The 26,300-nt window shown below is 35.7% G+C and overlaps 2 protein-coding genes across 4 annotated transcripts; both read left to right on the forward strand.

Moving 5' to 3' along the window:
- Positions 1 to 1,788: 1,788 nt before the first annotated feature.
- LOC112509058 (lysine-specific demethylase JMJ25-like) lies at positions 1,789 to 14,010 on the forward strand. Its single transcript, XM_025113956.1, has 12 exons — positions 1,789 to 1,836; positions 2,116 to 2,908; positions 3,033 to 3,126; positions 3,208 to 3,340; positions 3,743 to 3,806; positions 4,213 to 4,915; positions 5,506 to 5,835; positions 6,503 to 6,853; positions 7,596 to 7,668; positions 7,902 to 7,987; positions 13,733 to 13,852; positions 13,939 to 14,010. Exons 2-12 carry the CDS (start codon positions 2,121 to 2,123, stop codon positions 14,008 to 14,010), a joined length of 2,814 nt encoding a protein of 937 aa, XP_024969724.1. The 5' UTR covers positions 1,789 to 1,836; positions 2,116 to 2,120.
- A 4,354-nt stretch (positions 14,011 to 18,364) lies between these two features.
- Positions 18,365 to 24,745, forward strand: LOC112513198. Of its 3 annotated transcripts, XM_025119401.1 has the most exons (11): positions 18,365 to 18,574; positions 18,689 to 18,865; positions 19,082 to 19,201; positions 19,303 to 19,403; positions 20,458 to 20,529; positions 20,653 to 20,734; positions 20,858 to 20,938; positions 21,701 to 21,742; positions 22,242 to 22,301; positions 22,396 to 22,542; positions 24,360 to 24,745. In XM_025119401.1, exons 1-11 carry the CDS (start codon positions 18,563 to 18,565, stop codon positions 24,537 to 24,539), a joined length of 1,074 nt encoding a protein of 357 aa, XP_024975169.1. In that variant the 5' UTR covers positions 18,365 to 18,562; the 3' UTR covers positions 24,540 to 24,745. The 3 variants fall into 3 exon arrangements, with proteins under 3 accessions (XP_024975169.1, XP_024975151.1, XP_024975161.1); XM_025119383.1 differs by having other exon boundaries at positions 18,365 to 18,865; XM_025119393.1 differs by lacking the exon at positions 20,458 to 20,529 and having other exon boundaries at positions 18,365 to 18,865.
- The last annotated feature ends 1,555 nt before the right edge of the window (positions 24,746 to 26,300 follow it).

Below are 26,300 nucleotides of genomic sequence, written 5' to 3' on the forward strand. Positions count from 1 at the left end.
TGACCGTTCTCAAAAGATGAAGACGTATCGGATACAAGTTTAAGAGTTGTTTATTGGTCCTATAAAAAACCATAATCCGTCCCTAACTTCTATTCTCACACGATCATTTGTCGAACAAAATAATCGTTATATAAAAAATAGAAAGTTATGGTAAAAAATTAATTTTAAAATAAAAACATAAAATTATTTAATTTAATTTTATAAATTTTAGGATTGCTTATTTAAAACAACTTATGTTGTTCTATTAAAACATGATTTTCTATAAAAATCCTTATCAATTTATTATAAGTTAGAAGAGTTTAACTTCTTAAAAAAACTCCTTGTTACCGGTTTGACACCGATATAAGTTGTTTACTCAAACACTAAAAAATGCTTATTACTGATATCACACCGAAATAAGTCAAATAAATAACTTTTACAGGCAAACCCAAACCCTCTTTGTTGCGATTAAAATTATGCGATTCTGTTAAATGTTGTACGGTAAGGCCTGCAAAGAAAGGCAAAGAACATAGAAATATGGCAAGCCCACTGTTTTGCATCCTCTGTTTCCAATATACGTACCTTCCCCCATTCTCTCTCTACAATCAAAGATTTCGGATTCAGTTTTGTTGTGTATATCTCTTGATGTTCGCATGAAATCCGTCAGATCGTTTTTCGATTTGAGCGATAGCAGAATCGTTCACCATTGATGGTATTCCTTTTGTCGTGATTTGCGGAGCTAAAATCAACGAATTCGGTGAGTTTTCTTCGCTGTTATCGTTGAATTTCTCGTAATTAGGATTTCGTTTCTTTTTGTTTCTGTGGATTACGTACATTCATATGATTGCAATTTGCACGTATATGATTTGGCAGTGATTCATTCGATTGGAGAAAGTGGTTGTAAACTTAGTTGGAATAGAGATTCTACCTAATTCCTAAATCGTGAAGAACTCACTTCTGAAATTTTATTGAATGTTCATATTTTAGTTATATGTATAATGTATATGATCTTAGTTATTGCATGATATTGATGAATTCCACATGATTAAATTGGTCTGTGATCATGGAAGAGCATGTTAGATTGTTGATTAGTGTTCTAACTTATCGAACTATTAATTATCATACTGTGTGAAGAATTATGTTTGTGGATGACAAAGTTCAGTGTTTTATGATAAGTGTCAAACTAGAGATTCAATCAATTTGATCATAGTTACTTGATTACTCACGGATTCGGGAAATTGACCAAACTAGCTACTTTGGACAACATTATTCACTTCTTTTTATCTTTTTTTTTTTCCTTTTAATTTGACCCAAATAGCAAGATTTCACAAGTATCCATCTCAACAACATGCAAATTGTACTTTTTATGCATTAAATATGACTGGTGGGGCCGCTTGCGGACGAGTGTGGCGGCTTGTAAAGTGTCAATTTGGCTTGCAAAATGGCCGACAGGAATCATATTTTATTCATAAAAAGTATATTTTGCAAGTTGTGAAATGGTCACTTGCGAAATCTTGGCTATTTTGGTTCAAACATGAAAAAGTTGGCTAAAAAATGAAGATGTTGGTGCAAAATGGCTAATTTGTCAATTTCCTTGACTCCTCCAAAGAATTGGTACGAAGTTTGATGAAGATGATTAACTATAGATCAGATGTTTAAAATTCCCCCTGAAAAAAAAAACTTGTGGACCATAATCAAAGTTACTCATTTCAAGAGATTGATGTTACTTTTTTGGGGGACATCCTAAAATGGAAAGGGTTGTATCTTTTCGGATGTAGGGAATATATATTATATGATGTTTGATTTGTTGTGTTCAACAGGATCTAGAATGTTTCTAAACGTAGTTTTATTGATTGGGTGAGTTGATATAATCTAATGTTTGAGTCTTTATCTGTTTCATTTTTGTAACATCCCCGGCCAACCATACCAGATATCGTCCGCTTAGTAACCATGAGTCCAGGTATGGACAACATGTGGTACGATTGGCCGGGGATGTAACAATTTTCAATAGAATAAAAACTGTAGATGATCTAATAATGGAATTGCACCTTCTTGAAAAATTACGAAATTTCTAATCCAAGCGGTGTAGGCAAATTCTGTTCCCTAAATGTTTCTCTCTGTTATATGTGTTGGCAGTGAAGATGGAGGTGCTAATTCCTGATGAAAACGAGGTGAGAAAATATGCTACTAATGAAATAAATAAAAGACAAAAAGTCACAACTTGTGTTCTTGGTTTTGGAAGAAAGAGAAAGGTCCAAGAGCTTATTGATTCTCGAAAACGGGATGACCAGGAGTCATCAATGAAAAGGACAAGAATTCCTATCAAGAAACACTCTCATTGTTTGCAAACTAAAGATTTTCATGGTAGGAATATCATGCAAAATCGTGCCATTGTCTCCAAGAATTGTTTTTCTGATGACTTGATGAAAGGAAGAGATGTAAATACAAAAATAGATGCTGGGTCAACTCGAAAAGATAGAAACTTGATCAAGAAATGCGGGGCTCATAGAATCAAAGGCCTGTATGGGAGATCAAAATGCTCAATAAGCAAGAAAACATCTTTGAATTACGAAAATGATGTCGGTGACTTTGATGAGGACTATAGAGAGGAAGAAGACGAAGATGATTATGGGTTCACTCCATATCCATCACGAAGATCTAATGCTTCAAAATACAACCGAAAAAAGGATCAAGATCCCATCATTCCAGATGAGAAACTAACCTCTGAAGTTGAAGATCAAGATGATGGTGAAATTGAAGTGAACTATAAAGACGCATTTTTAAGGTCAGTAGATGAGCTGAATGGTATAGAGAGAAATGGAAAGGAGCCTTATAAGTGTCACCAATGTAAGAGAACCGACAGAAAAATCGTTGTTCCTTGCACCAAGTGTAAAGAAAAGTTATATTGTACCCGGTGCATCAAGCAATGGTAAATCTCTACCAGAATCCTGCTTTGAGATTGTGGAGCATTTTTGTTCCAATTTTTGGCCATTTTATTACTTTAGATAATCTTGTTTTTTGTCATTAACCAAATATATTTCTTGAAAATTCAGGTATCCTCAATTGTCAGAAGAAGAAATCGCGGAGCTATGCCCGTTTTGTCGTGGAAACTGCAATTGCAATGTGTGCTTATACTCGAACATTAAGGTTTGTGATGTATTCTACAGACGGGAAAATGTGGAAGAAATTCATGTGCTAACCAATTAATGTTGATGCTACTAAAAACAGATGCCAAAAATGGACTTTGATGATGATGTGAAGTTGCAGCATCTTCACTATCTAATCAACTCACTCCTTCCGTTTTTAAAACAAATTCGGGAAGAACAAATGGAGGAGATAGCCATGGAAGCACTTACTGAAGGTAATCATTTGAAAGTAAATCTTGATAATATTTTTCTCTCAAATCGTGTGTTCGAAAGGGAAGTCTTTGTTTAGGCCATGTTTGGGAACCATAAGCTAACTTATTTTTTGATCTTATTCTTTTGGTTTGCCATGAACTAGCTTATTGAAACCCTACTTGAAGTAGCGTTTCAATAAGCTCCAGGGGTTATTTCTCACTTTTTTCTAATTATGCCCCTTATATTTTTCCAATTAATATTTCAATATGTCCGTTTAGGTCATTTTACATTGTTAACTAGCTTATCAAGTAGTTTTTACCAAACATTACTAGTTTATCAACTATGTTATCAGCAACAACTAGCTTAACAGCCACTCATTTATATAAAAAACCTCAACTGAACAAAAGCGTTCATTTTCTGTGTAGGGGTTTCACAGTCTTCAATCAAAATAGAGCAGACCAACTGTAGCAATGATGAGCGCGTCTATTGGTAATTTTCTTATAACCAGATTTGTGTGTGTATGTGTATACACACACACACAAATATATATATGGAGGAAAGTTCTTTTAGGAACCCAAAATTGATTAGGAACCGCCTGCAGCGAGCCATCAGCCATGTGTCCCTCTTCAAGATGAATATTCATCATGAATAACACGTTCATGTTGAATATGGACGTGTTATTCATAATGAATCACAAATTCATGAATGAATATGTTACACTATTCATGATGGATAACATGTGAATATTCTTGATGAATATGCCATGTGTCGTGTTGTGGGCGGTTCTCGTCTAATCAATTTTAGGCTCCTAAAGGAACCTGCCCCTATATACATGTATGCGTGACTACATTCTCTTCAATACCTTATACTGTAAGTATGCTATTTATTGGAGCAGCAACAACTGCTCCACATCAATCATTGATCTTCATCGAAGTTGTTCAAAATGCTCATACGAGCTCTGTCTTAGTTGCTGTCGTGAAATACGAAAGAATGGCTCTCTTGATCAAAGAAAAGTTGATTTCGGGTACTACTACTATAGAGGTTCCGACTATATTCATGGCGGAGATCCGCTACCAGCCACTGTTCATGAGAATAGTTCAACTAGCCAATCTGGTTCTGCTACAAAATGGGTAGCTGAAAATGATGGAAGGTTATGTTGTCCTCCAAAAGAAATTGGCGGATGTGGGAATTCTTTATTGGAGCTCAAGCGCATCTTACCAGAAGGTTGGATCTCAAATCTGGAAGCAAGAGCGGAATGTGTGTTGAATAACTTGAGAATTGATCAACCAAATCTTATGTCATTTTCATTGGAAACTAGCGGTGATATGTATTTAAGAGCAGCTAATAGGGAAGGATCGGACGATAACTACCTATATTGCCCTGCATCCAAAGATGTCTCGAAGAAGGAGGAGTTCATCCGTTTTCGTCATCACTGGGCTAAGGGAGAACCAGTAATTGTCAGGCAGGTCATGGAGCAGACAACTGGTTTAAGCTGGGAGCCGATGGTTATGTGGCGTGCATTATGTGAACATGTGGATCCTAACGTCACTTCAAAGATGTCGGACGTGAAAACCATTGATTGCTTGGCTGGCTGTGAGGTAATTCTGCTCTATCCCAAAGTAAGGGCTTGTTTGTTAGCAGCTTAATAAGCTTAATGGGACTTACAACTTATTCGGTTGGCTATACATAACTGTATGATAGTGGCTTAATGATATAGAAAGTGACTTATTTTGTTCAAGCCTCTAGGGGGAGCTTTATGCCGAAAGACAAGTTTTTCCCAAACCTGCCCATCACAATTAATAAAGACACTCCTTTCATCTAAGAAAAAACCCTCCCAAACAAAAACCTTCCTAATCTATACATACAAATTAATCGACACAAACAGTTTTGTCCATACAGGACCTAATGGAAAACCAACCAAACAGCCCCTAAGTGTCCGCATTTCTATTCTAGTTTGTTCCAAAAGAAGTGTCCAATTTCAAAAGCAAGTGCTTACTTTCCAATTCTACCCTTGATTACGAGATGGGGAAATTCATTACTTTCTCTACTATTAAGGGTAAAACTGTCATTTAGTCAATTAAAAAGTGAATAATTACACATTTCTAAAACTAAGTGTCTTTTTCATTGTGGACGTTGATTTTGGGACGAAGTACTCATCATCAACCTCTGAATACGTTCTAATATGCAGGTTGAAATTAGCACTCGGAAGTTTTTCAAAGGTTACACTGAAGGAAGACAATATTTAAATTCGTGGCCTGAGATGTTGAAGCTGAAGGATTGGCCCCCGTCTGATAAGTTCGAGGACCTTCTTCCACGCCATTGTGATGAATTCATTAGTGCATTGCCTTTCCGAGAATACACTGATCCAAGGATGGGATTTCTTAATCTTGCTGTGAAGTTACCACCCGATGTTCTGAAACCCGATCTCGGCCCAAAGACATATATTGCATATGGAATGGACCAAGAACTTGGAAGAGGGGATTCTGTGACCAAGCTTCATTGTGATATGTCGGATGCGGTATTATTCCAATTCTAATGCTAGTATACCATTTTTCTTTAGTTTAGCGGTTCAATGCAAATAATAATCTCCTGTCCGAAATGCCATGTCCTGTTCCCATTAACCAGTCACGTGAAAACACATCATCTTAACGAGATTGAGGATATAAATTTATATCTCCACATGATTGGTATGACATGGAAGAGATATGAGATTTGAGGACATGACAAATTTTATTCATTCAATGCCTTCCAGTATGCATTTAATATTAATATTTGTTTTTTCGTTCTTGTTACCTTTCGTTTCTCCTTTCTTGCTTTTTTAACTTGTTTAAAACTTACAATTTGTATTCACGAAATCTTTTTCTCAAAACTTTTTTATAAGATGGGGGGTCTTCACGGAAACATCTCTTTGGGACAGAGGTAAGATGTATAAAATGTAGCGTACATCTTACCTCCCCTGACCCTAACTCGTGTGGAATTTATCAGGTTCGTTTGGTTTGGTTTATTATAGTCATGTATAAAATTCTGGGGTCCGTCGGTTAAATGACCTTCTGACAGGTTTGAGAACGCCACTACATAACAAAAGAATGCCTAGAAACCTGTCAGAAGGTCATAGATTTAAAAAACACTTGTCGAGAGGTCATTTAGCTAATAACCCAAAAATTTTGATGTGTGTAATGATTCAGGTGAATATTTTGACACACACCATGAAAGTATCAATTAGCAATGAGCAGCAGTTAGCGATCGAAAAGTTAAAGAGAAGACATCGGACTCAGGATGAAAGAGAGAAGAACGGAAATCTTGTTCGATGTGGTAATGGCTTTAATGGAGGGAAAGACGAATCTATCTCTTCAAACGAGAATATTGTAAGTGAAAGGGGAGTTTCGTCTTATGATCTTCCTCCACAAGAAGATACGAAGGAAACTGGTGGTGCTCTTTGGGATATATTCCGGAGGGAAGATGTGCCGATGCTGGAGGAGTATTTATCTAAGCACTCCAAAGAATTTCGACACACCTATGGTTGTCCCGTTAGTCAGGTATGTTTATAATCTTCAGTTTTTCGGGGGGTGTGTGTGTGTGTATATGTATATATTTCTTGATGGGTAATAAATTGCTTGGAGATGTAACGTACTTTAGTCCGATTCCTATTTTGTGTAACGTGCTATGAAAACTTCATTTTGCTACCTCTGATGTGACATTTCAAACATTTAGGTAAAGGGGTATGGGTATGGGTTGGTTAAATACACCACAATATATTACTAAATGCACCTCTACCTACTAATTTCCTCCTCACACATATCAACATCAAGACTTACTTTTTACATTTTCAATATATGAGTTGACTGATTGTCTTATTCTGACATAAACACGGGTTGCGTATCTCAACACCCTTTGGTAACTTTTTTTGAAGCATAAAATAATTATACAAGGCAAAATAAAACAAATGAAACTCACACACCCTCCTCACATCTTGTGAGGTTTGAACCTCTGACCTCCTAGGAGGCCAAAGACTCCTACACTGCTAGGCCAAAGTCCCTTTGGTACTTTGTTTACATCTAAAATTGTATTTTGATTTGATTCCTATTTTTTGCAACGTACTTGGTTTAAATGTTTGAAGTATCACATCTGAGATACTAAAATGAAGGTTTTTAAAGTAAGTTGAATTTAATAGCAATTAGACCAAACTACGTTGTATTTTCATTCAATTTGAAAATATGTTAATTTCTTGAATTTTATATATTTTGTAGCCAACCCTTGAGGCTTGAATGATTTGTGTAGGTTTATCACCCTATTCATGATCAAGCATTTTACTTGACTTTGGAGCATAAAAGGAAGCTAAAAGAGGAATATGGTTAGTATTTACCAACTTACCCCTTACATTCCAAAATTTTAGTCCAATAAGGTCTTGTACAGGGAAACAGTTGGGAGTATTTATGGAAACAACCTACCCTTCGTGGTAGAACCGTAGAAGCAAAGTTTGCATACATCCTACCACCAGATCCTATCTCTGTGTGTGACATACTGACACACGTCATTAGTGTTCATAAGTTGTAGCAACTAATGTGATCGTTGTGAACCGTTTAGGTGTAGAACCATGGACATTTGAACAGTGGGTGGGAGAGGCAGTTTTCATTCCGGCCGGATGTCCACACCAAGTGCGAAATCTCAAAGTAAGTTCCTTTTCTCCTTTCTTTTTATATTTCCGTGTTTCACTTGTCACACATTATCACACTCACTAGGATATCGTTTGTACAATCATGTAGTTCATGCATAGGCCAAACATAGTTCGGCTTAAGGGATACAGTTCAATTATGGAAAATGGTAGTATGGGCCAAACACATTAGGGGTCGTTTGGTTCATGGAATTTGAAGGAATCCGATGGAATTGGAATCACAATTCCTTGGCCTTGAACTGATTGGATTCCGCCGAATTCCATAGATGAGGGATTTGATCATTCCTTTAGATAAGTCAAGGAATTGAATTCCATTCCTTGACCCATGTCAAAGATTTTATAATTTGATCTTAAAAAACAAAAAAATAACAAATGAATCTATTTTAACCAACACCACCACCTGGCACCATTGCACCACCACCACCGTCACCGTCACCGCCACCGCCACCGCCACCAGTTAATAATATTATTATTTTTATCATTACTCAACATCTATAATTTAAGCTAGAAAGTACGGATATCTTGTAACGGGTATTTTGGTCATTTATCATTATTTCATTACAATTCTAAAGTTATATTATGAGAACCAAGAGACAGATTTCAATTCCTTTGACAAATCCCATTCTATTTTTTGTCAACCAAATACGTGGCCAAACCAGATTCAAATCCAATTCCATTCAAATTCTGAATGCAATTCCTTTTTAACACATTCCATTCATTCCCACCCCTTTAATCTGCTTTGCAATCATGGAAATGTAGAACAAGGAATACGATGTTATCGATACACCAATGATTAGGCTTCCTATGCTGCGTATAAATTATCGAAATAATTAGGCCTTATTTTGCGACCTCCCTCCCTCGAGCCCTGTGGCTACTCACTACCGTCTCTCTCTCGGGTCAACATGTTCACTAATTTTCCTTCCGGTATGTATTCCTAAGTTCCTATCTCCATCTCTTGCATATAGCGCCCTCTTATGTCAGGTCAATCTTTCTATCGAGAACAGCAACCAATTTCCCTCTCAGTCTCCGGCTCTCCGCGTTATGGATTTCCCTCTCTTGTAACTTTTTCAATGTAAGACTCGAGCTGGAGCTCAAGTCGTATTTGAGTTATGAGCTCGAGGTCGATGCTCATTTACGGGCTTGAACTCACGATCAATTAACTCGTTTAATGCCTCGCGGTTGCTAATAATTATATATTTATTGTGTGATTTATGAACATATTGTCATGTTCGGCTTGAAAAAGTGTATGCTCGAATAGCTCGGCTCGGCTCGAAAAATTTTGATCTAGTTTCGAATGAGCCAAGTCAATCATTTATGAAGCTCGGGTCGTTATGGTAAACAAGTTTTATTTTGTGTTTGAGATCGACTCACTCGAGAATTATTAAGCTCGGGCTCGAGATAAACAAGCACGAGCTCGAGTAGCTTGTTGAAAGCTTGACTCGTTTACACCCCTAGTAAGAGTCCACAACCAACTTCAAGAAAGCAACCGGACAAACCTCCGGTGGTCCTTTCAAGGACTCAAAACGATGACGAGGGAGTAAAGGTCTCATCAGTTGAGCTACCCAAAGGGTTAATGGAGCCTAATGTTGCTAGGCGTGAACCTCCATTAGTATTTTATTCTTTGCGATGGATTGGATTAGATCCGGTTGAAGGATTCAAGGTACGAACAAAAGCTTATCGAGGAATCTTGCAAGCAAAAAATGGTAAATCGGGCGATTCCCAACAACTATGATGCTCGTTACATGTAGTGATCAATCCCTCGAGCTAATGTGACGTGCTTTAAAAACGTGAGCCTGCTTTGCGACTTGCAAGGAAATTTGATAATAACACTATGTTGGTTGGGGAGTTGATCCTTGTGTCATCAGGAGGGTGGGGTCAAAATCTCTACGATTGGTGCACCGGACATGACAGACCAGAACAAGGATCACTGTTACATGTTTGACATAACTTTATGTGGAACAGACGTGTTCCACCCCTATCTCATTAGACAAAGTGGAACAAACCTATGTTTTACCAATACATCATCAAAATAAAAAACAATTCTCTTCTAAAACATCAAATACATCTCCATCTTTACATTTTTATCTATCTTTTAAATTTTATTTATCGCATTTTATTCTCTTTAAACTTTCATTTTACTGTCCTCAAAATATTATTTTTATACGTTTTCTATAATTTTGTTACTTTATGTAATTTATTAAATATTATTAAGAAAAGATAATATAGAAAAGGTATAAAATAAAATTTGGAAATTAAAAGACTTCCTATTTTGGTATCATTTTAGTCGATGAAAACTTTCTACTGATATATTTTGTTAAAAATATTTATTTTATTATAATTTAATAAATTACTTAAATTAGTCAGAACGTAGAAAGATAGAAGAACCTTATTTGGGGTTTACTAGTCATGCTCTATCCAGTCATATTTTACCAAACATTGAACAATTGCCATGACATGCCCGTTTGGGTACCAAACACATCCTAAAAGAGGGTGTTTGTGATATTTTAGGCGAATGTCAAATTACGAATGAACAATGAAAATATTGAGTATGTAAGTCATAAGGTGTATGAGAAAATATCAAACTTATAAACACAATAAAAGTTCTGAATCTTCTTTATAATTCGTGATTTCAACTCTTTTTTTTAATATTTCGATTTGCTTATTTCTTCTACTTTATTTCTCTCTCATTTTTGTGTTATTACTTGCTCGAAAATTGGCATTCAACAATTCCAGTGGGGGGGGGGGGGTGTGAGTTCTTGGCCTCCTAGGAGGTCAAATGTTCAAACCTCACTAAATGTGAGGAGAGCGTGTGAGTTTAATTATTTTATTTACCATATATAAATATTATATACTTCAAAAAAAAAAAAATCGGGTGACACATCCACACCCACAATGGCGATGATTCATCCAAAGATCCTGTTGTTAAGTTCTCGTCAAACATGGTCGAAAATCCGAAGTTTGGAATTCATACAACAAGGTGATTCTTGCAAGTTCGAAAAGGAAGGCACAATGCAAATCGTGTGACGATATCCTTACGACGGAAGGAAACTTAACCTTGAGATGTTGAGCCAAAAGACATGTCCAGCGGTAAAGTCGTCAAAGGGGGTTCAAGTCGCCCCATCCTCTAACAAATAAGGCACATTTTGGATGTATGATGTGGGTTGAACTGAAGAATGACAACACAATGTGTCATTCAAGAAGAGATGCCATTTGGGCTCTTTGCAACATCTTAACCCAAGACCGAGATTGGGACTTGCCAAGACCAATTTCTGGTCATCTCTACATGAAGGTTCAAATGAGAATGAGAAAAAGATTGAGAAGATGAGAATAAGTCACAACTGTTAGATAAGATGATCCAAGGGCGAGATCAGAACCACGACCTATTTTGTATTTTTAAATAAGCACCCCGTTCCTTTGCCGATTGAGCTATACGTAAGACACTATATATTAATAATATCTTTAACGACATCTTTAAAATGTAGATTTTAGAGTTCTTTGTTCTTGCTTCAATAAAATGTCTACAACATTTTCGAGAACTGAGGGGCTGTTTACCCAAATGCTTACCCGGTAAGTGCTTACCTATAGGAGTCAATACTATAATTTATTTTGATGAGTAAGATTTTAGTATATCCAAACGTATTGAATGCAACAATTTACCGGGTAAGCGCTTACCTGGATAAGAGTTGTAATTTTCACTTACCGGGTAAAACTCTTCATTCTTCTCATCGCTTTTACCTGGTAAAATTCTTGGCCCTTGTCATGTTCATCCGGTAAGGAAATTTATTCGGTAAGCACTTGCCAAGTAACCGTTTAGTAAACGGCCCCTAAGAAAATATTCTCTTTATTTGGAAAAGAGAGAAAATCTCTAAATTTAAATTTTAAAGGGAAAAAGATACATTTAGGGATATTTGGTTAGAGGTATTAAGCAGTAATCAATGTGAATGAAAATAAAAGAAACTGTTCGATGTGAAGGTTTGGTTTCATGTGAGACCAACTTGTTTTCCTGAAACCCATGAGACTACTTTTTTACACCTGAAACTTAAAGCAAAACGTTGTGATGATAACCTTCACAGTGTTTTTGCTGTGAAGGTTCGACTACTTGTTACCTTCACAGCGTTTTGCTGTGAAGTTTCAAGTGTAAAAAAATGGTTTCAAGAAAACAGATTGGTCTCACGTGATCCCATGTCTATATATATATATATATATATATATATATATATATATATATATATATATATATATATATATATATATAGACTTATGTTTTCTATTATTACTTAATGAGTCAATAATTTAACAATTTAAAGTAGGTCATATATTAAAAATTAACAAGACACTAGAAAGTAAAAAAAAAAATCAAATAGCGTTTTATAAAAACCGCACATTAGGCCATGACATGTTATAGGATTAACGTGGAGTCAAACGTAAGTTTTGAACCACGACATGTCACGACGGCTGTTGCCACTAGCCTTTTAAAACACTGTTTGGAAATAACAAAATGGAGTTGTCGGAGAATTCTTTAAATTAGGAGAAAAATCCACCCTCTCTTCTATTTTCTCCGTTTTGAAATTCTTTTTGGAGGAGCAGACGCATAAAAAAAGCTAAAAAGCTCTAAGGACTCGTTTGGTTTGACAGAATGTTTTTAAGGGATTTGGATTTCGTAGAAAGATTTAGAATATTTGATGTCTTTGGTTTGTAGAATTTTGAAAGTAATTGAATTCCATTTTATATAAATAATTATAAAACCAAATCATCAAAAATAATTAAATTACTTTTTTATTAATTAATTACAAACAAATCCTATGAAATCCCATAAAATACCAATTATCCCCATACAGGATTTCTAAATCCCATTTTTGTAAGATTTCATTGAAATCCCATGACTTTAAGCTGTATTCTCGTTTTTTTACAATGAAAAGGAAGCGAAAGGGAAGAAAAGTAGGAGGGAAAGAAAAAAATTGTGTTCTCGAGTTTTTTAAGGGAAATGGAAGGAAAATAATGTTAATTTTCCTCCCAAAACTTTCGTCCGAGTATATGGGAGGAAAGGGAAGGAAAGAAAAAGAATGAATTTATAAAAATTAAAAAATATTTCTAAAATTACACACACCCCCATTAATTAACGTTCCGACATCAAGTAAATAAGGGCAAATGTGTAAAAATTACAACTTTCCTAATTTATTTTCTTTCCTTTCAGTTTCAAGAATATTGATAAAAAAATCGCTTTCTTTTCCTTTTTTTTCTTCCTAAAATTCAAGAACACAACGTTAATTTCGGATTTTCATTTAAATCAAATACGAGATTGAAATGAAATCCAATAAATGATTAAATTACTCAATTGTTTTCCATTTTCATACCGTTTCTTGCCGTGTTTCCTCAAGATTTTTTCAAGTGTCATTAACTACAATGAGTTGTGGTTACCGATAACTTTATAGTTTCTTGAAGTGGTTGATGGGATCGAAAATTAATCCAAGTTGCAAAAATAAATTGCGAGTTATAAAACTTCCAAGAAATGTGTAAAATACATTCAAAAAGGCCAGTTTTTTTTTTCAAAATTAGACGTTACATTTTTGGTGAGACTTAAACCTCTGATTTACACAAAATAGAGGTTGAGTTCTACCTGTAAACTTATTGCTGGGTTAATGTCTTAATGACTCTTTGGTTCAATTCTGTATACGTTTACATGTAGTTAAACAAATCATATATATTCTGCTTTCGCTTTCGTTCATTGGTTATTTTCTTGCAGTCGTGTACAAAAGTTGCGGTGGATTTTGTTTCTCCAGAAAACGTACATGAATGCATCCGATTAACAGATGAGTTTCGCAAGCTTCCAAGTGGTCACAAAGCCAGAGAAGACAAACTAGAGGTATGGAAAATAATTTAATTCAGTCGTTTATGTTTCATCTTTAATCTAGTAAAAATGAATTAAAAACGTATCTTTTTATGGACCAGATAAAGAAAATGGTCTTGAACGCTATGGATAAAGCGCTTGCCGATTTCGAGGAGTTGATGCATGCACGCTAGTCGCCTTAGGATGTTGGGGTGCAGTTTTGATTGAGCCCCATAACGAATAAAAATTTGTTGTCCCAAAATTCATTATCTAGAGGAATTTTGGGACATCAGATTTTCTTCCAACACCCAAGAAAGAAGCTTATTTGCAAATTTTATATTTTATTGTGGTTGATATCAGCTACATTCGTTTTTACCCTTTTTGAAATATTGATGTCTGTAGCTTCGGCCTTTCCCTACTGGAAAAATACTAACGATAATGATGTTTACGTAGCTATTTTGTAACCTTTTTGGAGTGTTTTAATTTAATGCTTTTATTGCATAATATCTATGGTTTGTTATATCAACGTTTTGGTGCAGAATTGCATACGGATCAATCATGAAAAACTCTGGTCTAGTTGAAGCCTGATCAATATGCTTTGAAAAAAACCCTTTGATTAGTCTTGGCAAGGTAAAGACCAAAAAACCGGGACCAATTGTTTGGGGATCAAAAAGTCTTGGATTGGTCAGGTCTTAAATAAGGACAATCTAATGTATGTAAAAGACACCTTATTTAGACATCTAATGGTAAAAAACCAACCAATAATCGTATCCAATAATGGAACTCATCATATCTTACGTTGGGAGTAAGGGTAGGGGGTATTAGTCACTGTCCGGAGCGTCTGCCGGTTGTACGAGAGGTAAATAGTGTATTCATTCCATCGGCAGATAAATTATGCTCGAGTACAAACAAAAAACCCCACATATATGCATTACACGCACACCTCTAAAAATCTGATGGGATGCTCGGGTATCTGTTGGTAACTCGTCAGTAGTTAGTATTTGGATTGGTTTAAAGTTCGGTTAAGAATAAATCAGGCTAAAACACAAACTTGGTTGCAATTTGGAAACACCATTACAAAACAATAGGTTTAAGCAAAAAAAAAACAACCTTTATCATGTTTGTTAGCATGTAAAAATCAATGTAACCGAGATAAGTCAAGTTCTAGAAGTACAAAGTCCACAAAAAGACAACATAACATTACAACACAAACCAAATGGTCTTTGGCTTCCTAGGAGGTCAGGGGTTCAAACCTCACCATAAGTGAGGAGGGTGTGTGAGTTTAGTTGTTGCATTTGACATATACAAATATAAATTATATATTTTAAAAAAGTTTACAACACAAACCATAAATTTAACTTTTCCTTATAGCATATTATATAATTTTAATGAAACATTTTATAAAAATCAAACTTCAAATACTCATCTTTCGTAAAACCAATTTTCCCCAAAAATTCAAGACTTGTGAGTCGTTTATCAGGCGTTTATTGGGTACTGTTTTGTGTCATCAAAATGGATTGTTTGGTATACTTGCTATGCCTTTTAATAGATAAGACTTCTGATCCTTGTGATGCTCACCTGTTAAGGTAAATGACACCCAATAAACACTTATCTGATAAACATTTGGTAAACAAACTTTAACGGCTCAATCAATATAAACCCACCAAACATAATTCAAATGTAACAAAACCCACAAGTTTTCTTGAACCAAAACCCCAAATTTTTAATTAAAGAAGACAATAAAAAGCAAATCGGTAAACTTAGGGGCCGTTTATTAAACGCTTGTCCGGGTAAACGCTTACCAAGTCACATTACCTTATCTGATGAATATAGTAAGGACCAAGAACTTACCAGCGAGACAAGGACCAGAATTTTATCCAGTAAGTAAGAGCGGCGACTCTTACCATGATAATCGTTTGTCGGGTAAATTATTGCATATGATATCGTTTTGGTGGACTAAAAACTTGCTCAGTAAGTAAATGACAATGCTAAATTTTACCGATAAATACTTATCGGATAAGTGTATGATAAACAAAGAGTAATGATGAAGATATTTATATTGAAGAAGGTGGTGTTTTAGGGTTCCTACCAATCCCACCTCCTAGCCCTAGTGGTGTGTCAAGTTACATAAATACCCTTTTGTTTTGATGGTAATCAACTTCTCTAATGGGCTTGACCATTTGGATCCGACGGACAAGGACATTCCACGTTGTGGGTATTGATTGGGGTTTCGAAACTTACCTTTTTTACCCTTTGTAAAAAATGTCTCGTTATTCTTTGTTAGGAAATCAAATGGATGAAATTGAATGACACCAATGGATTTGGATTTGTAACTTACCTATAAGTATGTAACAACTAATTCGATCTGACTGCAATCGATCAACTAGACCCTAAATCAGATCGGATAGTTCTTGGATGATAGTTTAGAATCTAGTAAAACTGAACCAACAATCTGATTAATATGACAGATCGGTTAGCGAAGATGGCTCAGTTTAAGTAGATCCCTCACCCCTCACCGGCTCACGAAAAGAGAGCCCTACGGGAGAGAGTTTCGGTACTTCAGGCATATCTATCAATGGGCAAAGACAGGAGAGCCTTCTATCTCTTCCAGTCTTATAAAAGAAAGAAAGCACGATGAACAGGCTTGAGTGTCGATAGGTGACTTTAGGGTAGACACCTATCTCTTATTATACTTTAGCAACGGGAGAAGTCGGGATTGTTGCTCTAAATGAAAGGAAATCTGAGGTTGTTATGTTAGTTGCAGCGCGCCTTCCCTCTTTATAACACTTCAGAAAGATTTTGCAGTCTTTTCTTATGATGACATGGTCGAGAGAGTCATTATGCATCGGGTTAGTAGGTCGACTTGACCACCTATCGTGGATGATTACTAGAAGGATCAGATTGACCTTTTTCAGATCCTTTTCTTCTTATTCATTTGGTTACCGTCCAGTTAATAAATACGTATAATCAGTTATATGTTACAATATTGTTGGTTGATATTCATATGTAGTGTTTATGAAGAATTAATAAAAATTATGAATAATTGGTTAAAATGGTGGATTAATTGGTTGAAAATTGGATCAAAATAATGGATGAATTGTCTGGTTTGACGGATAATCAATACCAATATCAAATGGATGAACCAATCCAATCCAACGCCAATCATCAACTCGACTGGATAAGATGGGTTGTCCACTATTAATTGAATAGATCAGATGATAAAATCCAACATCTAATGAATGATTGGATTAGATCTGATCCATCTAAATCCATTAGCTTTTAATAGGTGAACATCATTCTTTTACCTTAAGAACGAATAGCGGTGATTAGCGAAGTCGAGTGGAATAAGCACTTGGGAAGAATCGACGTTAAAATTGCTATATTAAGTCTCCCACATGCCCCTCATGTTCAGGGTTTCATTTTACTCTCTGTATAATTCTGTTTGATCATAATTTTAATTGTACAACTTTCCGTTGCTAAATGTATAAATCTTTAAAGCATTAAAGAAAAAAATAAATAAACAAAAGGCGCCCACCCTTTTCCTTTTCGGGTCAAACCGATCCCGCCTTGTTCACTTCTCCATTTAACGGAATCCAGTTAACGAAGTTAGAACAAATCACCAAAACGAAAATGAAACCACGAGAATTCTACACATACTTTTTTAGGGTTAAAGACCTCCTTCGTAATTTCCCTGAAACTAAATTGTCATTTATACCACCCTCAGGCGTGTAGCTTAGTTGACAAAATGATCGAACAACCTTACTCAAATACATAACAAGTTAAAGTTCAAATCACACGGGAGACGAAATTAAATCCTTCTGCCAGTCTTAGCCATTGAGTCAGCTCTGGAATTCATTCTCACATGTAGTTTCTAGAGGCTTTCTAGTGGCGTCAATCGAGATTGTCGATATTCAATCTTTTCCTCAAATATTTGTAATTTTCTCTAAATTAAAGTAAAATTAATTAATTATTTTTATGTTAATTTTAAGGGGTGTTTGGTTAAAGGTATTAAACAGTAATTAATGATATTGAAAATAAAAGAAACTGTTTGGTTTTTTTATAGTATAATGAACTCATTCCCCTAGAAACCTAAATTTCATTCCTGGTTAAACAAGAATTTTCATTTCCTGTTATTTTCATATTCATTATTTTCATTCCTCAACCTGAGCCAAAAGACTCTTTGGTTGTATCCAAGTTTGGTTTGAGATTGACTCAAAATGTCAAAAGTATGAAAATGTATCAGTTTCAAATCTAAGGAGGAATAAAAATTCTCTTGTAGCCATGAAGATTCAAATACGATAACTTCGAACTATCTGTAAACTAGGTAATCGTCTTGGAATTAATCGGCTCGTATACTTGTTGGATATTTAGGTTAATAAAAAAAAAATCACAACATTCCATTCTTAGTTTTTAACCACTGAAATCCAAACGCTCCATAAAACCCCAAAATCATATGAATTCAAGATTCTTGCAATAAAACCCGAATTATGATTCCAAGTGTCATCATCGATCGACTGATTCTTGGGTTTTGGTGGGAGGTTTGTATTTCTCCATAAAGACAAATTCTTTGTCAAAATCCCTCCTCCTGCTGTATGTTTTCAGAGATTCACACAGTACACACGTTTCCCCACCTCCATTGAAGCACCCATTGAAGCTTTCGACCATTTCTTGAAGAATTTACCTCCAAATTTTATACGTATCGTATGATGAATTTGCCATAAAAAGTGGAGGATACCAGAAGGAACAATGACGAAAAGGGTACCGCCTGGTTCATCTTCTTCGTTATCGACACCCCAAAATTTGTGGCTGATTTGGAAGCTTGTGATTCTTCTGAGCATCACTTTTTTAGTTCTAACACTTGTTCGGATTCAGCTTTACTATGACACTTCCCCACAGTTCTCATCGTCTTCTTCAGCTCGAGTTTATCGGCGATCTCAGCTTCCGATTTGGAAAGATGATGAAGGTTTTGAAGGAAACCCTAGAATTGCTTTCCTCTTTCTAGTTCGTCGAGATCTCCCCCTTGATTTCCTCTGGCAAAGCTTCTTCGAGGTAATTAGCATTAAATGATTCATTAATCAGGTGTCATTTGCGTCCTATGATTCGTTTATGTATCATTTGATTGGACCAAAATTTTTGATTTATCGGATGAACTTTCATCGTGATAATTAAATATATGAAAAACAAAATACGAATTTATTGAATGATTTGCGAACTCTATTGATGGATCATTACGATGAAATGCATAGAGTAATAACATATGTGCAGAATGCTGATGCAGCAAATTACTCAATTTATGTTCATTCTTCTGAGGCTGGTTTAGTGTTCGATGAAATGTCTACAAGATCAAGCTTCTTTTATAATCGACAATTAAGCAATAGCATTAAGGTGATGATTTTATAGATTCTTTTATCTTTGTAATCATTGAATTTTAATAGCATTCGAGTTGTCTCTTATCTTGTGGAATGATTTTAGTGGTGATGTTGCAGGTAGGTTGGGGTGAATCAAGCATGATAGAAGCTGAAAGATTGCTACTTCGAGCAGCCCTTGAAAATCCAGCAAACCGGAGGTTTCTTCTCTTATCAGACAGGTATATCTTCTTGTTCACTTCATGGGTATCGTAGAAATAGTTCATAATAATTGCTGTAAATTGTTTTGGGTATTCAAGAAGAAAAACGAATTTCACATAGAATGTACATCACCAGAAATACCAGTTAGGGTGTGTTTGTTATGTAGGACAGAGAAATACAAAAACTTTGTGAAATCCCTCATAGGTTTCGGAAGGAAACAAAGGTTGCCTTATAAGGGAGTGATGACTACATCTAATAAACATGTTATAAAACCATGAGTTCAGGTGTCGATAAAGCTGACAATATCTAGTACAGTTGGGTGGGGATGTTACAAACTTGTTGTCCATATTTGACATTAGCCTGTGAAGTACTCAAGGACACGGCCCGAGTGGAACCAAGTTGCATTTTTTCTCTCCCATCAAAATAAGTGGGACAAAACCACGGAGATGGGATAAGACTGGTAAGTTACTTAACCCATTTATGTCAAATTAAAACCCTAAAACCTTCTAGAATTCTTTCACCTACCTACCTCGCTCTCATCCATTCGGTCCTGTCCGCTTACCAAATACACCCTTATAACAACAAATATAGGAGAAGCCAACACTCCTAGTTCTATTTGACATTATCTTAATTCGATGACACATATGAATCGTACCATAGAATGTTAAATGTTTAAACCAAACCAAACTAGCCCAACATATCTCACTTGTAGGCGAGGTCTGGGGATGGTGGGATGGATGCAGACATGATCTCTATTCCAGAGATTAGAGCAATTGTTTCGGTGAAGAACCGTGACTTTTGGAGCATGGGGGATGGGGAGCACTTCTAGGATTTATTCATCTCGTTCTTATTTTTGAAGGGTTTTTCCACGTGGCCTTTGGGAACTAGGTATATATGTTATTAAACCAAACCAAACAAGACCAGACCAAACCAAACCAAACCAAACCAGTATCTCCCACTCGAAAGTAGGGTCTGAGAGGGGTAGGATGGATGCAGACCTTATCTCAACCACTAGGTTTATATGTTATTGTAGATTTTAAATGTTTTTTTATCCTATTGATTTTTTTTGTGCAGTTGTGTGCCTCTCTACAACTTTACCTATAGTTACCATTACCTGATGGGTTCTTCTAAAAGTTTCGTAGACAGGTAATGACCAGTGCAGTTACTATCTCTATTAGTGTCTTTTAAGCTGCAATCTATATGCTTTTTGTCATAAAACTTGGTGACGGTATGTGTTATGATCTGGGGTTTATGTTTCTTGTGGTTTAGCTTTCTTGATATGAAAGAAGGTCGCTACAATCCCAAGATGTCTCCTGTTATACCAATGAGGAAATGGCGAAAAGGCTCACAGGTTAAGCATTTTGAAACCCTATTCGCATGTGAAATTATGCATTTCCCTCTCAATTCCATCCTGTTGATCTAGAAACTTCAAATTTTCCGGTCATATTGATCTGTTCTACTTGAAAATTTTCAGTGGTTTGCATTAGTTCGAAGTCATGCAAAAGCTGTTGCATATGATGATGTCGTATTTCCAGTTTTCAAGAAGTTATGTAAGGTATAGCACGTGTTTATATTCTGTATATAGCAATAATTTATGCTAGTTAGTTTCTGAATCTTATCCCAACCAAACAAAACGAGCACAGTATCTCCCACCCAGAGATGGGGCTGGGGATGGTGGGATGTACCAAAACCTGATCTCTACCGCAAAGGGTAAAGCGGTTGATTCCATGGAAACCCGTGACTTGTGAAAAGTGTACAGAGAGTTTGAGCCCAAAAAAAGAAGAAAGAAAAGCAGGTAAGGAGCAAAAAATAACATACAAACAAAAGTAGGTAAAATAGTCTAGTAGCCTAACGGCTGACTCACTAACCCTAACCCTAGCCCTGTCTATTCCTCACTGCGTTATTAAGCTAAACGACCTCCTGACAAGTGTTCTTTTAAATCTATGACCTTCTGACAAGTTTTTAGGTGTTTTTGTGTATGGAAGTGACATTATTTAGTTAAGCACTGACATTTTCAAACCTGTCAGAGGGTCATGGATTTAAAAGAAAATTGTCAGAAGGTCGTGGATTTAAAAGAAAATTGTCAGAAGGTCATGGATTCAAAAGAAAATTGTCAGAAGGTCATGGATTTAAATGAAAATTGTTAGGTCATGGATTTAAACGAAAATTGTCAAGTCATGGATTTAAACGAAAATTGTAAGAAGGCCATTTAACCAAAGGACCCGTATCTCAGTCTCCCATCTACACTAGCTACAGATCCCCAATAGTTTGCTATTGGTTTTCATTTTACTAACGTTCTTTATTTGATGATTTGCAGAGACGTCCACCCTTAGATGCCAGTAAAGGAAAGCAGAATCTTGTAAGTTAAATTTATTGCACATTGACCTGCGTTTTTGATACTTGGTTCGAATGTTGAAATAAATATACCCACTTGCTTGTATAAGTGGTTTCATCTAAATACATGCTCATAGACTCCTATATTTGGTCGGTTATTCACCGAAACAACCGTTCTATGGGGTAGGGGTCAAGTCTGCCTACATCCCAGCCGTAGACCCTGCTTTCAAGCGGGATATACTGATATCGTTTAGTTTGGTTATATTTGGTTGGTTATGACGTCGGTGAGTCTAGTGCATTGAACTCATCTATACGAGTCTATACACAAAACTAGCATCCGTAGGAAATCCTAAAGAGAACAAGAAACTGCTGATTTCACGTGATTTGCTTATTTAAATGAAATCATAAATTAAACGGACGGATCGGGAAAAAACCTTGAGTCAGATTTGTAACCGTAGATTAACATTTTCTAGAATTCGACGCGATTTCCGTTACTATATGGTAATATTTTGTTGCTTTTGCAGAAACTTCAGAAGCAGCATAATTGCATTCCCGACGAGCATTACGTTCAGACATTACTTGCGGTTAGAAAACACATTTAGTTTCTTATGAAATCTTATATATTTCTTTTGAGTCGATTCTTATCTTTCCTTTATGTCGAATTACTTGTTTTCTAAGATGAGTGATCTCGAGGGTGAGCTTGAACGACGAACGGTGACATACACTTCATGGATGGTTTCATCTACAAACATGGAAACGAGAAGCTGGCATCCTGTAACGTATAATTATGCAAGTTCTAACCCCGAACAAATCAAAAGGATCAAGGTAAATGCTTTATATCTTCGTATTTGTAGATTGTTAACTAATAAGCTCGAGTTTTGTGAAAATAAGGTCCAATTTGCTTATATAGCTCTTCATTCTCCTTTTCATGGATTCTGTTGGAGTCCAACATTAGCTAGACTTGGACCATTTCTTCGTATGATATGTTGGAATATCCCTTCTCTCTTTTAAGGATGCGTATGTGGGACAGGTCAGAGCGGGATAGGATAGAAAGAAAACTTGTTGTCCCATGTGTGGTGCGACATTTAGGGCATGCTTGTTAGGAGCTTAATGAGCTTTATGGGACTCAATAACTTATTCGGGTATAGCTGTTTGGTAGTGGCTTAATGATATACATGACGTTTGGTGAGACATTTAGGGCATGTTTGTTAGGAGGTTAATGAGTTTAATGGGACTCTCAACTTATGCTGTCATCTATACATTACTGTTTGGTAGTCGCTTAATGATATAGAAAACGGTTTATTCAGTAAGCTTTTAGGGGGAGATTTATGCAAAAAACCAAGTTTTTTTCAAACATGCCCCTTCCAATTAAAAAAATAGCTCCTTCCATCTATGATTACCCCCCCAAACAAAAATCTTCACAATCTATACTGATAGGTTAATCCACATAGATAGCTTTATCCATCTATGGAAAAAAACCCAACCAAAAAACCCCTTAGACCTGGACAAGACTCTAGTGAGTGGGACAAAATTGCATTCTTTTGTGCTACCAAAATAGATGGAACAAAAAATCATGAAGAGGGGACAAAATTAATAAATTACTAAACTACCCATGCCAAATTAAAACCCTAAAACCATATACAATTCTTTCAGCTGTCTACCTCACTCTTGTTGATCCGGTCTTGTTTGCATACCAAACGCATCTTGAGGGCTTTTTTGGAGAGTAATCTCATGGAGTTATACATATCCTCTCATGGTATCAGAGCCAAAGTCTACTACCACTTTAGTGTTACTCAGAGCTATGGGCGCTTTGTACACGTCTAGCCCCCGCTCTCGACACTCTGGTACAATTTGGCCTCCATTGGAGGGGGCATGTGGGAGTCCCACACGGCTAGACTTGGACTATTTCTATTGGGCAGTTTCAATTGCAAACTTAAGTTCCATTATGAACAAGGGGACAAATGAGAACGTGCCACGTGTCTAAGACATTCACCGCATATTTATCATGAATGTTGTATGAGGTATCATTCTTGATTGTTATAAAAAATTCACGTTTATTATTCATGATGAATGGGAAAATATGGGGAACGTGTCTCGCTCTCCTTTATCCCCCATTCACAACGGAAAACAGGTTTGTAACTGAACTTTCCTCTTCTCCTCGTATATGTTGGAACACCCATTTTATTTTTAATGGTTCTTTTGGAGAGTAATCTAAAGTGTCTGTTTGTTAGCAGCTTAATTGAGCTTATCAGGACTCGCAACTTATTCGGTCAGCTATACATGACTCTCTGGTAGTGGTTTAATGATATAGAAAGTGACTTATTCAGTAAGCTTTTAGGGGGAGCTTTATACAGAAAGCCAAGTCTTTCCAAACCTGCCCCTCCCAAACAAATCCCCAGACCTTCCATTTATAAGAAAACCCCAAACAAAAACTTTCTGTCTTTATAGACAAATTAATCCATACAAACATCTTTATACATACAGGACTTGATAGAAAACCAACCAAACCCCCCTACAAATCCCAATATTTGTTTTTAGTAAAACCGCGGCTTGAACCACTTGTGGGTTTAATCTGGTTTGATTTGATTTAATCAAGCACCTCGGTTTGTCCTTTTCACCTTTAATCTTTGTAAAATTTGCAGGATATCAACCATGTGTTATACGAGACTGAACACCGAACGGAGTGGTGTCGAAGTAATGCAGTGCTAGTCCCTTGTTTTCTCTTTGCTCGAAAGTTCTCGAGAGACGGGGCTATGCGGCTTTTGAGCCAAGGAGTGTCGGGAAACTTTGACGCATCTGCTTTGCTACGTACGACCCCCTGAACTCAATTATACATGTTTTGTACTCTTTCATCACATTATTTGAACCATTTATATGATAGGAAAAAATACAGAGTACACAGAGTTGAAAAAAAGGATGCTTTTAGAAGCAAAAGTTTTAGCAAAGGTTTCTTGAGGTCATGTTAGTTAGGAGTATATTAGTAAATGGTGTAGTATGTGAAACAACATTTGTAAAAGTTGGTGATTATGTAGCTAAAGATTTCATTTATTACTTAGTTGGTTTTTTTTAGTTTCAGCTCTTAATTACCATTTATGTTTGATTCATTCAGACATTTTGTAGTCAAGACTGTTTGCTTTTTTTATTATTTTCAAAGTCTCTTATCACTTAATAGGGTCTGAATAAATAAGAGGTAAATTAATATCTTAATTTCTTTTATTTCTCCTTTTCTTTGATTCTCTTTCACTATTGCTTCTTTTTCCACAAGGAACCCTACTGTCCTTTCATCATCCATGTGAAATGCATGCCCCTCCTTCTCTCTCTCTCTCTCTCTCTCTCTCTCTATATATGTATATATATATGTATAATTTCTGTACGTGTAGGTTAACTTAGAAGATTAATGTGAAACAAAACTTCTATCGGCGATCTCTCTTTTATCAAAAGTATCGATTTTTTTCACGAACTCACCGACGGTATTCCCGATAGCATCGGAAGTCTGAAAGGTATCCAAAAGGTTCTTACTATGTTTCATCTGTTAAACAATTGTTGAGATGGATTTCCGCAATGGAAATTTTATAAAAATCAAGAGAATTCTGCAAAATGTTTGCACCTGATTTTACATAAACAAACTATTGATTTAGATTTCAGACTTCAGATGTTTGTCAGTTTAAAAAACAGACATTTTTATTGATTCAGATTTCAGACTTCAATACCACATCTTATTAATCAGAAGTGGAATAAGATTTCAGACTTCAACGCCTCTTAAAAAACAAATGCCACCTTATTAATTATGAATTCTACTTTAAACTTGGTATCACACGAAAGCAACATGTTTTTGTGAGACTACAAAAAGAACACTGAACTTTCATAGCAAATCATTGTAAATTTACAAAAAGCATTGATCCTTCGCAGTTTTTATTTATTTATTGTGGAGGTTCAATGTATTTTTATGCCTTGAGAGTTGGTCTCATGAAAATAGGGTGGGGTCTACTTTATTTTCTTACATTTTTCATAATGTGGGTCTTTATGAAAGTAACTATTCTATGCTTTAAGTATATGTTAGATCTGTATCCATTTCAACTTCTTAAAAGTAAGATATACTAGGATCATCTGGTTTATATATATATATATATATATATATATATATATATATATATATATATTTTCTAATCATGAAATCCAATAATTATCATTTTATATTTTTTTGGAATATATAATATTTATATATGTTTTTTTAAGTATATAATATTTATATACGGCAAATAGAACAAATAATCGCGCACATCCTCCTCACATTTGGTGAGGTTTGAACCCCTAACCTCCTAGATTACCAAAAACTCACATACCACTAGGCCAAAGACCCTTTGATTTATATATGTTAAGAGAAACTTGTACACATTTTTTATGTTTGGTGAAATTTAAACTGATATGACCTCTAAAAAGGTTGGATTCCTCAATACTGTTGAATTAATGACCCTTTAGTTAATGATCGATTCCATTTTTTGTATTACTCGGCCCAACTTGGGACCGAAATAAATTGTTATATAATCGAAGTTATTACTTTATCCAATTTCAACTGTAATATT

This window comes from Cynara cardunculus (assembly GCF_001531365.2).
Source record: "Cynara cardunculus var. scolymus isolate 2C chromosome LG 1, CcrdV1, whole genome shotgun sequence".
Lineage (NCBI taxonomy): Eukaryota > Viridiplantae > Streptophyta > Magnoliopsida > Asterales > Asteraceae > Cynara > Cynara cardunculus.

Coding starts and splice junctions, on each gene's coding strand:
- LOC112509058 (XM_025113956.1), top strand. CDS start 2,121: ATGGAGGTGCTAATTCCTGATGAAAACGAGGTGAGAAAATATGCTACT. Junction 2,909..3,032: donor ACCCGGTGCATCAAGCAATG/GTAAATCTCTAC, acceptor TTGAAAATTCAG/GTATCCTCAATTGTCAGAAG. Junction 6,854..7,595: donor ATGGTTGTCCCGTTAGTCAG/GTATGTTTATAA, acceptor TGATTTGTGTAG/GTTTATCACCCTATTCATGA.
- LOC112513198 (XM_025119383.1), top strand. CDS start 18,563: ATGACGAAAAGGGTACCGCCTGGTTCATCTTCTTCGTTATCGACACCC. Junction 19,202..19,302: donor AATTAAGCAATAGCATTAAG/GTGATGATTTTA, acceptor GTGATGTTGCAG/GTAGGTTGGGGTGAATCAAG. Junction 20,939..21,700: donor TTTTCAAGAAGTTATGTAAG/GTATAGCACGTG, acceptor GATGATTTGCAG/AGACGTCCACCCTTAGATGC.